The sequence below is a fragment of the Cucumis melo genome, chromosome 4 (assembly GCF_025177605.1).
Source record: "Cucumis melo cultivar AY chromosome 4, USDA_Cmelo_AY_1.0, whole genome shotgun sequence".
Lineage (NCBI taxonomy): Eukaryota > Viridiplantae > Streptophyta > Magnoliopsida > Cucurbitales > Cucurbitaceae > Cucumis > Cucumis melo.
In genome coordinates, this window is record NC_066860.1 from 24,943,351 (window position 1) to 24,958,879 (window position 15,529).

General features: G+C 29.6%; 1 protein-coding gene across 1 annotated transcript; it reads right to left on the bottom strand.

The window, feature by feature from the left end:
- Positions 1-9,632: 9,632 nt before the first annotated feature.
- On the bottom strand, positions 9,633-13,281 carry LOC103500312 (uncharacterized). The gene is made up of 3 exons (XM_008463573.3): positions 12,703-13,281; positions 11,113-11,298; positions 9,633-10,091 (listed from the first exon to the last, which is right to left on the bottom strand). Exons 1-3 carry the CDS (start codon positions 13,264-13,266, stop codon positions 9,807-9,809), a joined length of 1,035 nt encoding a protein of 344 aa, XP_008461795.2. The 5' UTR covers positions 13,267-13,281; the 3' UTR covers positions 9,633-9,806.
- Positions 13,282-15,529: the final 2,248 nt, after the last annotated feature.

Here is a 15,529-nt window from a genome sequence, read left to right on the forward strand (position 1 = left end):
AGAAAATTGGAATTTGAAAATATATTTAATAAGGAAAGATATTTTTAAAAATTGGAATTTAGAGATTTAAATATTTAATAACATGTTTTTGTTAATATATATATTTTTTTAAAAAAAATTGAAGATTGAAATTTGAAATTTGGAAAGATATTTAATAGGGAAAGATATTTTTGAAAATAGGAAATTGGAATTTGGAAAAATATCTAGTGTGGGGTCCACATATTGAAATCGTGGATGTAAGACGTATACGACTTCGCCCAATTACCTTATTTTTATCAATAGTTTGCCTTTGGGCCCATTTTTGACATTACTTTTAAAAAACACATTATTTAAAAAAAAAATTCTAAAAAATATAACATAATTAATTTAAATATTCATAGAATATTTTATTCTCTACAATAATTTTTTTAAATTAAAAAAAATATTAAAAGTGCCAAAATATTTTTTAAATTTCTCAAAAAAAAAAAAAAAAAAAGAAAAAAAACACAATACCTAACCAAAAATAGTATACATGACCCCAACCAACCAAATGGCGGATTCAAAAATTTTATATAAGGGTTACTATACAATAAACACACACAAAAAATGTGAGAGCATGAGACACAAGTAGTCTGCTATAACTATATTTTATTTAAAATAAGACATTATTTAATATATATTATAATCTAACACTTCAAAATTGATATTAGAATATAAAAATTAATAATGTGAGGGGTGCATGTCCCATTGATCTCTACATAAATCTGTCGGTAACCCACCTCAAAATAACCACTTAAATAAGTAAGCTATTTTCAATTGGATAAAAAGTTATTTAAGAATATTTTACCTACCAAAAAGTAAGATATATAGTTGTACAAAATGAGGTACTAAAAAATATCTTAAATATAATATATTTAAAAGCAATTTCATAGTAAACATATTTGGATAATTTATTTAAAAAGTTAAAAAGTTTAAAAAAAAGAAAAAGCAACTCCACATCCATCAATTCACACAAATATCTTAGAAGATAAATTAGAAGAGTTGAAATATATAGAAAATGAGAGTAAGAAATGCACTCAGAATTTTTTGTTTCATAATTACCTTAATATTTTAAATCAATTTGGTACGAATTTATTCTATTGGCCATTTTATTTTAAGATAAAATATTGTGGACACAAGGATTAATCCACTGTAAAATTTTATTACTTTCTTTCTTTTCTTCTTTAATTTCTTTTACTTTTACCTTTTTGTTGGATTTTTTCCGACTAAAAAATTATCAAAACCACTCCTTTTTTTACCTCTTTTTTTTTTTTTTTTTTTTTTTAATCTTTTGTGCTACGATTTATAAAAGTGTTTTTTAGAAAGGCCAAAAATACAAGTTAATAGAATAGATATGTCTTATCTGATTAAATATTATGTATTGGAAGTGATTGTTTGGGAGAAGTGGTTCAAAAATAGTCCAAATCTTTTTTATTACTTTCAAAATCATCTTTTGAATTATTCAATAATGATTTAAATAATACTAATTTTGAATTTTGAAGGATTATATCGTATTTCATAATAAATTTAATTTAAACTCAAAGAAATTGACTAAATTTATTAATTTTTAATATCGCTCCAAACATATCCAATCAGAGTGCTTCTAAGAGAAGTGCTTATAACAAAACTATTTTTATTATCATGGTTTGGTTCTACACCCTTCAAATTAAATTATATTTTGGGTCAAAAATGTTGTCTATGCAGTTTTCTTTCACAAAGCACTTTAAGTGCCTTTATTATTATTTTTTTTCTTCTCAAAAGTGCAATAACTCAAGCTTGGGATTGTCACACAGTATTCTCAAATTCATATTTAACATATAATATTCTTCTACAATATTCCTATAACTTGATAGTTATCTTGAACTACTTCTAAGAGTGAATGCTATTTTTTTAAGATCGATATCAATCATTTGAACTACATTTATTCATTCATGTTCTAAGAAAAATCAAAAGATCACCCAATCATAAAATACTTTATAGAGCTAAACTTTCCTTAATTTAAGATTATATTTTTAGATTAAGCTATCAAAAAAGAAGGTGATTATGTTAGTACATGGTAGTAGTATCAGTATAGCCTTTTCTACTCATACCTCAATATTTCTAGGATATTTCTCATTCAAATGTAATGGTTTTACTCCAATACTACCAAAATAAATAAATAATTAAAGTTGTTTTTATAGTGTTCCAACGCATGATGATTTTAGGCAGAGAAAATACATTTGATCCCAATAAAATGTAATTAATTAAACGTGTTTTTTTACCACTCCTAAACTAATCTTTATTTTGCCTTAAACCTATCATGTCTAACTTCTATCTCATACCATTTTTCTTGGCAACTTTTTCCTGTTCATTTGCACATTTACTATCACTCTCATTAAATGCAATTTTTTTTTTCTTTTACTACTCGTATAACTTTCAAACATGTGGAGGACAAAGGCTGTAAACTTAAAATCTTAATTGGAATGTGGAATGAGAATGAAAGTCGTGTGTATATCCCCTACCATGTAATATTTCCGTAAGGGTCGAAAATTTATTTTGTATTTATATTCTGATTGTGATACATTTTCATAGGTGGGAAAAGAAATAACAAACAGGACCCCTTGATGATGAAAATGGTGGACTTGAAAATGGATGAGAGCTTGATCATCACTAAGAAACCAGAATGATATTGAAAGTGAAATGGACACTAGAGTACTAGTTTCCAATCATGAACCCTAAACACACTAAGGAAATTTGTAGGAGATGGTTTTGACATGAAAACTCTGACATTGAAAATCAGTATATATACCTTTGTACGTTGTGATTGCATTGTCTCTTTCAACTAAAATCTTAATTGTGGCAAAAAAACTAACTGTGTTTATTATAGTTGGATCAACTATTATGATTATGGATGTTCTATTTTTTCGTATTAACTAATATGATATCATGAAGAGAGCTTATTAACTAACAACATTGCATAAATAACAATTTAAGCCACGATCATGACAAAAAGTACAATTACAATGAGTGTTTGCTAAGGTAAAAAAAAAAGAATTTCTCTCCTCTTTTCCATCTCATTCTCTACGTTTTTCTTGTGCTCGTGATTCAATGGTGTGGTTAGGTGATTACACTCATTTTGTTTTTGATATATGCAAGAATTATTAAAAACCAAATTAAACCCAAATAAAAAATTAGATATTAAACACTATGATCGATCTCATGTCATTATAGAAATATGAAAAACGTATGCGTATTGTCGTAACAACCCTAGGGGGGGAAGGGCTTTTGTTGAGTGGTTTCATTTCATATTATATGATGGGTGTTTCCAAAGTGGTGAATGGCCACGCCCAACAGCTATGGTGGCCTTAATGCCCTAACTCTAATTTTTGCTTTCTACAATAACACACACAATAATCATTAAAAAAACATAAAACATTTTGCTGTTTTCTCGGGTATCTGTCTCTTCGATCTTTGTACTATTGGGACTGCGCTGGACCCCTACTCATATATATTACTAACCATTCATTTCTATATTTATATATGTTTGTGTTCATTTTTTCCAAGTTTAGAAATTTTTGGACCACAACTTTATTTATGTTATTTGATATTATGTATGGTGAGTGACAGGGAATCAAATTTGGTTGTTTGGATATAATGTCATTTTGAAGTCGTTGATTTGGAAAGAGCAAACTTCGTGACGTGTATCTTCATAATAGTATGATATATTGTTTACTTTGAGTATAAGCGTTATTGTAATAATTTGAAAGAAACTTCGACAATTGACCTACTAATGGTATTAGAGAGATGTTATTTTCAATCGTCTTATAATTATTTTTTAAAAAATATATTTTATGCAATGTTAGAGTTAAATTATAAGTGTATACATATATACAACTTTTTTGTCTGTTGAATAGTAAGACACATATAGATATAGATGAGTGTTTTTCTTTTCTTTTTTTTATTTTTAATTTTGAATATAATAATAATATTTGAGAGCAGAGAAGATTGGAGCTTGAAAGAATAAAACGCCAACCACTAGCTTAGAGCTATGCTCAAGTGTTAAATATGTGAGTAATCAATTATTTCATTCATGTAATTATTTGTTTCTTACTAGGTAAAATGAATAATATATCCATTTTTAATGGAAGAGAATATTGTTTTGTTTTATCAATCTAGCTTATTAAATAATTTGGCAGCCAAAATTTACGATACATTCGTTGAAAATTAAACATGTTTTAAATAAATAAGTTATATGTGAGTTAATTTATGTAAGTTAGAGAAGAATGTGAGTTAAAAATGTTAGAGTTAATTTAGTAAGAGTTTCACCTTAATTAAATGTAGGATTTAATTTGTTGTATTTAATTGTGATATGAGTTATTTTCATGACAATCCTATAAATAGGATTTAAATGTTGTAGTCTAAATTATCCAAGTGTGATCGAGTTGAATACACACAACAAGTCTTTCAAAAAGTTTTTTGTTTTCTATCAAATATTATATTTGGTGATTACTTATTTGAGGTATTCATCAAACGCTTCCAACAAAGTGGTATCAGAGCTTGAGTTTGGAGTCAAAAAAATTGGTTTTGCAAATGGCAAACAACAATTTAGTTCCCTTCCAAGTACCTCGACTTACAAAAGAAAATTAGTGTAGTTGGTGTATTCGAATGAAAGCTCTACTTGGTTCACAAGATGTGTGGGACATTGTTAGTAATGGATATGAAGAACCAGAAAGTGATGCAGCTTTGAATCAAGCTCAACGAGAAGCTTTACAAAATACAAGAAAAAAAAGATCAAAAGGCTCTCACCATCATTCATCAAGTCATTGATGATAACAATTTTGAGAAAATTTCTAGGGCAACTACTGCATATCAAGCATGACAAATTTTGGAGAATACGTATAAAGGAGTAGATCGAGTCAAGAACGTTCGCCTTAAAAAATTTAGAGGTGATTATGAATCACTACATATGAAGGAGTCTGAATCAGTTTTAGATTATACTTCAAGATTGCTAGCAGTAGTAAATGAAATGAAAAGATTTGGTGAGATAATAAGCGATGAGCAAGTAGTAGAAAAGATACTTCGCTCATTGGATAAAAACTTCAATTTCATTGTTGTAGCTATTGAAAAATCAAAGGGTTTGAGTACAATGTCCATTGATCAACTTATGGGTTCTTTACAAGCCCATGAAGAGAAGCTTCTTAAGAAGAACAAGCAGATGACTGAGCAACTTTTCGAGTCAAAGTTGAAATTAAAAGACAAGGAAGACAGACTAGAAAAAGAAAATCGAGGTCGAGGACGTGGTGGTAATCGTGGACGTGGTGATTTCAAAGATCGAGGTCGAGGAAGCTACGGTCAAAGAAAATTTGATGAGAGTAATTCAAACTCAAATTCATCAAGAGGTAGAGGAAGACAACATTATTCGAGGTCAAGTGGGGAAAGATTAAATAATGACAGGAGGTATGATAAAAGCCAGGTTGAATGTTATAATTGTCATAAATTCGGCCATTATTCTTGGGAATGCAGAAATAGAGTTGAAGAAAATGCAAATTATGCTGAGAAAGATGAAGAAAGCGGTGATTCCTCATTGTTTCTAGCATGCAAAGGTGCGGAAACATGTGAAAACAGTGCATGGTATCTCGATAGTGGTGCAAGAAATCACATGTGTGGAAGTAAATCAATGTTCGTGGAACTTGATGAATCTGTTGGTGGTGATATCGTATTTGGTGATGCCACAAAAATTCAGTTAAAGGCAAATGTAAAATTTTGATCAATTTGAAGAATGGGAAGCATGAGTTTATCTCTAATGTTTATTATGTGCCTAATATGAAGAACAACATTTTGAGTTTGGGGCAACTCTTAGAGAAAGGCTATAATATTTTGATGAAGGATTATAGTCTTTTGATAAGAGATAATCATGACAAAATTATTGCTAAAGTGCAAATGACGAAAAATAGAATGTTTTTACTAAACATTCAAATTGATGTTGCTAAATGTTTAAAGTCATGTTTGAAAGATCCCAATTGGATTTGGCACTTGAGATTTGGGCATTTGAACTTTGATGGCTTAAGATTATTAGCCAGGAAGAACATGGTGAAAGGGTTGCCATATGTCAAACATCCAGATCAACTTTGTGAAGGTTGTCTTCATGGCAAACAATCAAGGAAGAGTTTTCCACAAGAATCATCTTCGAGAGCAAGGAGACCACTGGAGTTAGTTCACACGGATCTTTATGGACCGATCAAACCAAGTTCTTTTGGTAAGAATAATTATTTCTTATTATTTATTGATGATTTTAGCCGCAAAACTTGGGTTTACTTTGTCAAGGAGAAATCAGAAGTATTTGGCATGTTCAAGAGATTTAAAGCTCTTGTTGAAAAAGAAAGTGGTTATTACATTAAAGCTTTGAGATCAGACAAGGGAGGTGAATTCACTTCAAATGAATTCAAAACTTTTTGCACAGAAAATGGAATTCGTCGACCTATGACAGTTCCATTTTCTCCTCAACAAAATGGTGTTTTTGAAAGGAAGAACCGAACAATACTCAACATGGCTCGAAGCATGTTGAAATGCAAGAAGATGCCAAAAGAATTTTGGGCACAAGCTGTTGAGTGTGCAGTGTATTTGTCAAATCGTTCCCCTACTAGAAGCTTATGGAACAAAACTCCTCAACAAGCATGGACAAGAAGAAACCATCCATTGATCATTTGAGAGTATTCGGATGCATGGCTTATGCACATATACCTAATAAAAAGCGTAGTAAGCTCGATGATAAAAGTGAGAAATATGTTTTTGTTGGCTGTGATGCAAGCTCAAAAGGCTATAAGCTTTATAATCCTGTTACAAAGAAGACGATTGTAAGCAGAGATGTTGTGTTTGATGAATAAGCATTATGGAATTGGAATGACGAACCAGAAGATTACAAATTTTTGTTCTTTTCCAACGATCGTGATGAGCCTAGTGACATTGCTTCTCCACCAACATCGCCAATCACTCCACAACAAAGCACATCTTTATCATCTGCAAGTTCAAGTGAAGGGCTGTGGCATGAGAAGCTTACGAGACATATATAATGAAACTGAAGAGTTGAGTCAAAGTTTTAATAACCTTACTTTGTTTTTATCTATTTGGTGACAGTGAACTTTTGAATTTTGAAGAAGCTTCGCAAAATGACAAATGGAAGATTGCTATGGATGAAGAGATAAAAGCCATAAAAAAGAATGATACGTGGGAACTATCTACTCTTCCAAATGGAAAGAAAGCAGTAGGTGTCAAATGGGTGTTCAAGATAAAAAGAAATGAAAAGAGAGAAGTTGAGAGATACAAAGCAAGATTAGTTGCAAAAGGATATTCTCAAAGAAAAGGCATTGATTATGATGAAGTATTTTCTCCCGTTGCTCGTTTGGAAACCATAAGGTTGTTAATTGCTCTTGCTGCACAAAATAATTGGAAGATCTTTCAGATGGATGTCAAATCGACATTTTTGAATGGATATCTAGAAGAAGAAGTCTACTTAGAACAACCTCCTGGTTATTCTGTGAAAGACCAAGAGAATAAAGTTCTAAAATTGAAGAAGGCATTATACGGATTGAAACAAGCACCAAGAATGTGGAATAGCAGAATCAACAAATATTTCCTTGATAATGGGCATTTGAGGTGTCCTTATGAACATTCTCTTTATATTAAGGTTAATGGTCATGGAGATATTTTGGTAGTTTGTTTGTACATGGATGACTTAATTTTTACAGGAAATTGTGCAAGTATGTTTGAAAATCTCAAGAACGCGATGACACAAGAATTTGAAATGACAAATATAGGGCTAATGTCATATTATCTTGGCATTGAAGTGAAGCAGTCAAAAGAAGGAATTTTCATCTCTCAAGAACGATATACTAGAGAAATTCTAGAGAAGTTCAATATGATGAATTCTAAGCCTGTCGCAACTCCGATTGAAACTGTGACCAAACTGTCCAAACATGAAGAAGGAGATTATGTTGATCCTTCATATTTCAAAAGTTTGGTTGGGAGTTTGAGATATTTGACTTGCACACGACCAGATATTCTTTTCAGCGTTGGATTGATGAGTCGATTTATGGAATCTCCTACAACTACTCATTTGAAAGTGGCAAAGAGAATTCTTCGTTACCTCAAAGGTACGCTTGACTATGAGTTGTTTTATTCTTCGTCTAAAGAATTCAAGCTTGAAGGCTATTGTGATAGTGACTGGGCTGGAGATACTAATGATCGAAAGAGCACTAGTGGATATGTTTTCTTCATTGGCAATACTGCATTTACATGGAGTTCTAAGAAGCAACCTATTGTGACATTATCCACTTGTGAGGCAGAATACGTTGCTGCAGCTTCATGTGTTTGTCATGCAGTTTGGTTAAGAAATTTGTTAAAGACAGTTGGAATTTTGCAAGATGATCCAACTGTGATTCATGTGGACAATAAGTCAACAATTGCTTTAGCAAAGAATCCTGTGTTCCATGATCGTAGAAAATACATTGATACAAGATTTCACTTTATCAGAGATTGCATTTCAAGGAAGGAGATTCAAGTTGAATATGCGAAGACTGAAGATCAAATTGCAGATATTTTTACGAAGCCACTCAAAGTTAAGGTGTTTAACAACTTAAGAACTTTGCTTGGAGTTTAAAAAAAACATGTTTAAGGGAGGATATTAAAAATTAAACATGTTTTAAATAAATAAGTTATATGTGAGTTAATTTATGTAAGTTAGAGAAGGATGTGAGTTAAAAATGTTAGAGTTAATTTAGTAAGAGTTTCACCTTAGTTAAATGTAGGATTTAATTTGTTGTATTTAATTGCCATATGAGTTATTCTCATGACAATCCTATAAATAGGATTAAAATGTTATAATCTAAATTATCCAAATGTGAGTTGAATACACACAATAAGTCTTTCAAAAAATTTTTTGTTTTCTATCAAATATTCTATTTGGTGATTATTTATTTGGGGTGTTCATCAAATGCTTCCAACAACATGATCATAGCTAAAGAAAAATATTTGTGATTCTCATTATTTTTTTAGGATTAGAAGTAAGAATATGTTTTAATTAGACTGACTATTCAAAATCAGTTGCAAACTCGTGATGACAATACTGTTATTTTAATATCCCTAATGACTATCTTCAATGTAACGTTGGTGTGGAGTCGAAGGATCATTTATTTTTAGAGTGTTATTTTTATAAGGCTATTTAGAGGGACATGGGCTAACATCCTTTGGTGGGTTAGTATTCATAGGATATCATATTGGGATAAGATCTCATTTGGGTTTGCCATGTTAACGAAGGAATCAGTTGAGGTATAAGGTTTGAAGAGTACTTGATGTGCTAGCTATTATATTTACCATTTTTTTTGGGCGAATACAATAGATGTGTCCATTGTGCCCCTTTCTATCTCCATCAATGATTATTCTAGAAATTCAGACCAGTGATTTTATATGTGAGTCTAAGTAGTTGGGGGGAGTTTTCTTGTAGAAAACCAAGTAAAATTCTCCTTAGAATTACTTTTTTCCTTGAGTTTATGTGTGGTTTTGTTTCATTTTTGGGTTTGACTGTTTGATTGGTTTGTTATACTGTTTTTAGTGCTTTGTTGTTTGTACCTTTGACCATATATAGAATGTGAAGTCGATCACTCTTTTTAGCAATACATTACCTTTGTCAAAAAAAAAAAAAAAAAAAAAAAAATCCTAAATTGGTAGTATCACAACTTATAGTATTTTACAATAAAAAAAAGGAAAAATTCATAAAAAATTTAAGAAGCAAAATTTGTTGGTTAACATGAACATCAAGAAGTGAAGCAAGTACTATTGAAGGATGGAGTGTGACGCTTTCTATCGTAGGCTTTTCCAAGGAGCAATAAGCATTGGACATGACGATGAAAATGTGGGCTTATGAATTTCCAAACAACCCTATAATTTGAAATGAAATTGAGTCGAATTGTAAGCTCCAATCCCATCCCAGAATCAAGCTTGTCTTCCATCTCCCTCCCCGCACCATACATTGCCTTATTGCTTGTGCCCACACTTAATCCAAACCTCGTCCTTCCACTCTCAGCATACAATCTTGGACCCTATTTCAATAACCCCTCACAAAATTAATTAATTATATATATTCATTATTGTTCACCTTCTGTTGTCTACCTATGTATTCTGTGTTGAGCATAATTACTGATCATTTCATTACAAACTAAATTAAACCATATAAACCTATTAAAATAATCATTTTAATTTATTTTTGCCCAACCAAAATAATAAATTGAAGTACGTACAGAGATGTTCAATTCAATTTTGTCCATCAAACAGGATTCATGAATTGGGTTTTGGGTCTGCTTAAGAGGTCGGGCTAGTCTATGCCTCCTCCAAAGCTTCAAGTAGTTTGGATCGATGGTTGATTCTTTGATTTGGGCTAACCTAACTCGATCCAATTATATATATGAACCAATTATATATATATATGAAGTTGAATGGTCAATGCTCAAAACTAATATAATAAAAAAAAATTATTTCAAATTGTTTTTCTAACCACACACTTACACACTCTTGTCCCAATTCGAGACACGTTCAAATGTCAAGAGATAATATGATTTAGCGATAGATGTATTGTTTAATTAAGCTGTTATTATATAATAAAAAATTTATATACAATTCATTCTCATATTAACTAAACCATTATGCTCCTTAAAATCCTATCAAGTTATAAATAATTGAATCTCTCACTTGGATTTGGTTTTGAATTCCTTCCAACAAATTTGATTATATGTTAGACAAAATGATCAAAATGAAGAGATGAGAAAAAAGATATACGTATGACATTTCTTTGACTTGTCATCGGTTATTATAGCACACTCAACAATAACATTTTGAAATTGTAACTAATGTTGTTATTATCGATCATAAATTATTATAATTAAATTGTAAAAATGTCATTAAATTCTTAACTGGATGTGCTATAGAATGTAAAGATAACTGTAATAATTTGTGATAATTTTTAAATATTATGTAATCTTAATTTCTTGTATCGTGTTAGAAGAAGAAGAAGAAGAAGAAGAAGAAGAAGAAGAAGAAGAAGAATAGAGAATAATGAAAGCTTACTTGTGAAGTTGCAATGGGAAGAGGGCCAAAAGACATATGAAGAGAAGGAGGAAGGATGTGAAGGCCAAAAAGCTTAGAATGATTGTCCACAATTACATCCATTGTGCAATTGCATGTGAGAATCTTAGTCCCAACCCCTGTTTTGTCCACTCCTTCCCCTAACATAAACTCTTGTATTTCTCCCACCTGCATATCCCATCCACATTTATACCCTTTCTCTATTTTAGACACATAAAATTTAATTTATATAAACATCTATTACACTCGAATTCAAAAATTCAGGAACTAAAACTTTTTTCTTTTTGTAATATAACCTTGTGAAGATTACATGAAGTATATATTTGATTTTTTTTTTCTTTTTAATGTTCAAGGGCAAAACTATTATTAGTGAAACAGTAATAAACTTATAATCTTATATGGTTAAAGAAACAAGTCTACTTTGAAATTATCATTATTTTTAATACAAAATTATTTTGAAAGGATGTTTATCATGTATATCTATTTATCTGTGTTATTATTGGTGTAGACATATGATACATGTAGTTGGATTTTGGAAAATTTTAGTATTATAGTAGTACCTACTACTTTTAATCATAACTTGAGACATATTGTCCTCAAATAATTTATTGATCATATATTTTATTTCGTGAAAGTACCTCACAATTAATTCATATCATTCTTAAATCATACTTTATTATGGCAGATAATGAATGGAGGTACAAACAATTTTCACACCTGAAAATATATCTACACAGTATCTTTTTTTACATCATATATTATTATTATTTAACCAGCTTCAATAAAAAATTTAGATTTTGTTGAACTAAATTTAAATTTTATTTAAAACTATATATACTAAAGAGAAGATTTATTGAAATTAGAGTGACCAGAAGTGGAACATTGAAAGATCAAAATAGAAAACTAAATTTAAAGTATATTTTAACTTTAAATAATATCTATATCTATCTATATATATATAGCTTTAATTTCTACCATTATACATTCAATTTTAACATTTTTAGAAGTTAGAACTTCCATGTTTTAAAGGTTGTTCTTACAAATATATATATATATATATTAGTCGTAGGCTATTAATTATAGATAATAAGTTTATAACATATTTTAATATTTTCAATTTTGGTATCTTGTATTTAAGAAAAAGAAATTGGTTCTATACCCTTTAACATTTTAGAAGTTATGAAAAAGAAAATACTCTTGTAGATAACCTTATTATTATTTAAAATTTTCTGTCAAAAACTTACTAAGCTTATTTATTTATTTATTAAAAAAAACTTACCAAGTTTTATATGAAAATTAAGTCATTATGTATTTAAAAATAAAACATACTTGCCGTATTAGGTCCCAATTTTCTGACGGTTTAATTACATTTTATCATAAATGAGATGAAACGAGAGGAATGTGTAATATATAAAGTTCCCATAACATATACAAATATGGTCAAAATTAAAGAGGGAACAATTTTAGAGTCATACAATACAAATACGAAACTATATATTTCAATATGAAAATTTCAAAATATATATAGAAACAAAAAACAATAATTTGGAGAAAAAAGAAAAACAAAATTACCTTAACAGAAATGATTGGTGAAGGAGGATTAGTGACAACGTAAAACACAAGCAAAGCAATTCCCATGCTGAAAATTGCCCTCCAACTCAATTGCAAACAAATCCAAGCATTAGAATCCGAACTCCTATACGTAAAATACCTCTTCCAACAACCCCTTTTTCTCTTCCCATAATACCCTTCCTCGTTTCCCTCCCCGTCCTCCTCTTCCTCCTCGCAATCTCGACCATCACCACGACCGACGATCAGGCGAGCCTCGCCATTGTCGGTTCCAGCCCCATGGTTTGAGCCACGGGAGGATGAGTAGTGGGAGAGTGTAAAACGAGAAGCTTCCTGAGTCGGGTTGCGGTGGTGGTGATGGTGATGGGCGTTGGGAAAAGTGTCGGAGGGGAGAGGGGAGTGGCAAGTGGAGACCTCGGCAGGGTTGCGAATGTCGGAGCTGTTGGCGTGGGAGAGAGTGGAGGGGCTTTGTACGTAATAAGCACATGGATAAGAGTGGAAGAGAACGGCTTCTTGCTCTTCGGAACCCTCCATCACGGCGGCGGACAGATGATTTCTCTCTGACATGGGAAAATACAAAATAATGGGAGCCCTTTTAAACTTTTCACAATAAAGAGGTTAAAAAAAGTTTTAAATTTTTGTTTTAAAAAGTTTATATATGTTTTTGGAAAAAGAAATATATGTTTTTCGACCATTTATTTGTTATTGGATTGGATTAGATTAGACAAAAATAAGTCCAATCTAATATTACTATACAAATATTACATAAGTTGAGCTATATATATTATATATATTTTTTTTAACACATGACTGGATTGAATATACCTCTTCTGACATGCTTTTTTTCTTCTTCTTTTGTTGACTCCAATTTTCGAGTAATTGTGTATAATATATTAGAGAAAGGTAGATCTGTCCACATGTTCTATGACAAGTTTCAACGTCTTTAAATTATATTCTTAATGTATTGGAAAAGTTGTGGGGACGAATGAATTAAAAATGAATTGAAAAAAAAAAAAAATTTTGGTTAGTTTTGTTGGATGTTTTATCCGAGGCTTAATTCCCTTCACTAAAAATACAAATTTTTACTATTTCATAAATAGCAATTTTTCATTTTATTTGTATACATAGATTAGTATTTTCTACTCATTTTTCTCCTTTATATATATATATATATATATTCTTAGGTTATCATATATTTTATCAACACCTCCGTATCCGTATGAGTGAAATAAATCAATATTATAAAATGAGAACAAAAAGAATATGGTGATTTGAAAATAAAAACTATAAATAGTGGAAAATCATTTTGTATTTTTCCAAAATTTATGCTATGATATGAAGATATCATTTTTAGATTATTACAATTACCATTATTTAAATTAGTATCTTTAAACCAAAATATTATTAGATTTTATTTGCCATTTGATTAGCATTTTAATGTTTAAAGATCTAAAAATTTCCACCATAACTTCAATTTCATACTTACTATAGCATACATTTATTTTACGTCTAATTTTACATGTTAAAAATATAAATTTTTTAATTAATCACAATAATATATTATCGATGTTTTTTAAAATAGAAGTGAAATTCCAAAAACCAAGTGTAAGTATACATTGTTTGCCACAAAAAGGTTTGTAGTTTGGATTTTCTATCCTATTATATTTTTAAAAAATGCTATAATTTCTTATTTTAATAAATGGATGGTGAGGTAAAAAGGGGGGAAAGGTGAACCCAAAATGATGAATAAACAAGTGCAAAACAAAAAATGCTTTTAAAGAAAAAGAAAAAGAAAGAGATAATAATTTTGGGATCCCAAGGTTTTACTTTACACCGAAAATGGCACCACCTTAGGGAATGATAACAAAACTAAGCATGCTTTCATTAACTCTAAACTATTTATATATCTAATTTCAATAATAATTTAAATACATTAAACATCATTATATTCCCCAATTAATATATATATATATATATATATAGAGAGAGAGAGAGAGAGGTATATAGGGTAATGATCATAAGGGTAAGATTTATAGCTTTAATTTGCTTTTACATCAAGAAGACATTATGATATGCACTACACTCACTCACCCTATAAATCATTCATTCTATACATCCTTTAATAACTACCCCTCTCATTTACTCTTCCCTTTAAATTTAGTCATCATTATCAATAATATTTTTTACGATTCTCATTTCTTTATTATTGTTGTTGTTAATTATCATTATCATGTATGCATTAAATAACAAGGTGGTATTTTGTATATACAAATAAATAAACAAAATGAAATATTAATTTTTCTTTTCTAAAACTTACAATTTTGTGTTCTAATAAGTTTTTAATTAAAATTTGGAAACTTATTGATATAATGGTAAGAGTTGAAGGATTGAACTTGTAATTTCGTGAGAAATATGAAATCCTTAAAAAAGATTTTGTTTATAAATCTTCCTTGAATACTTGGTTATATCGAAATTAGGGAAAATTGTACATACCTTTGATGGGCTTTTAACTCATAATTATTAATATTATCAAATTGCACCTTAAACTTTGAGGGATGTGTATCATTGTAAACTTAACTTTAAAGCTTTAAAAAGTGTTTCAATTGTAATTCGTTTTTGGGTTATCATTGGATGTATTGTTAAATTGAGAAGTATACTCACAATGTTATTTAATAATAATTTGTATGTTCATAAAACTAATTAACTTGTAAAAGATTAATTTTATTGAAATCAACATGTTTATGGAGATCAATTTAACATTTTTTGTAATTACCGACTGTTTTTTAAGTTAACCTAGTGTTCTAATTTGATGAAACTAAAATTTTAGGGA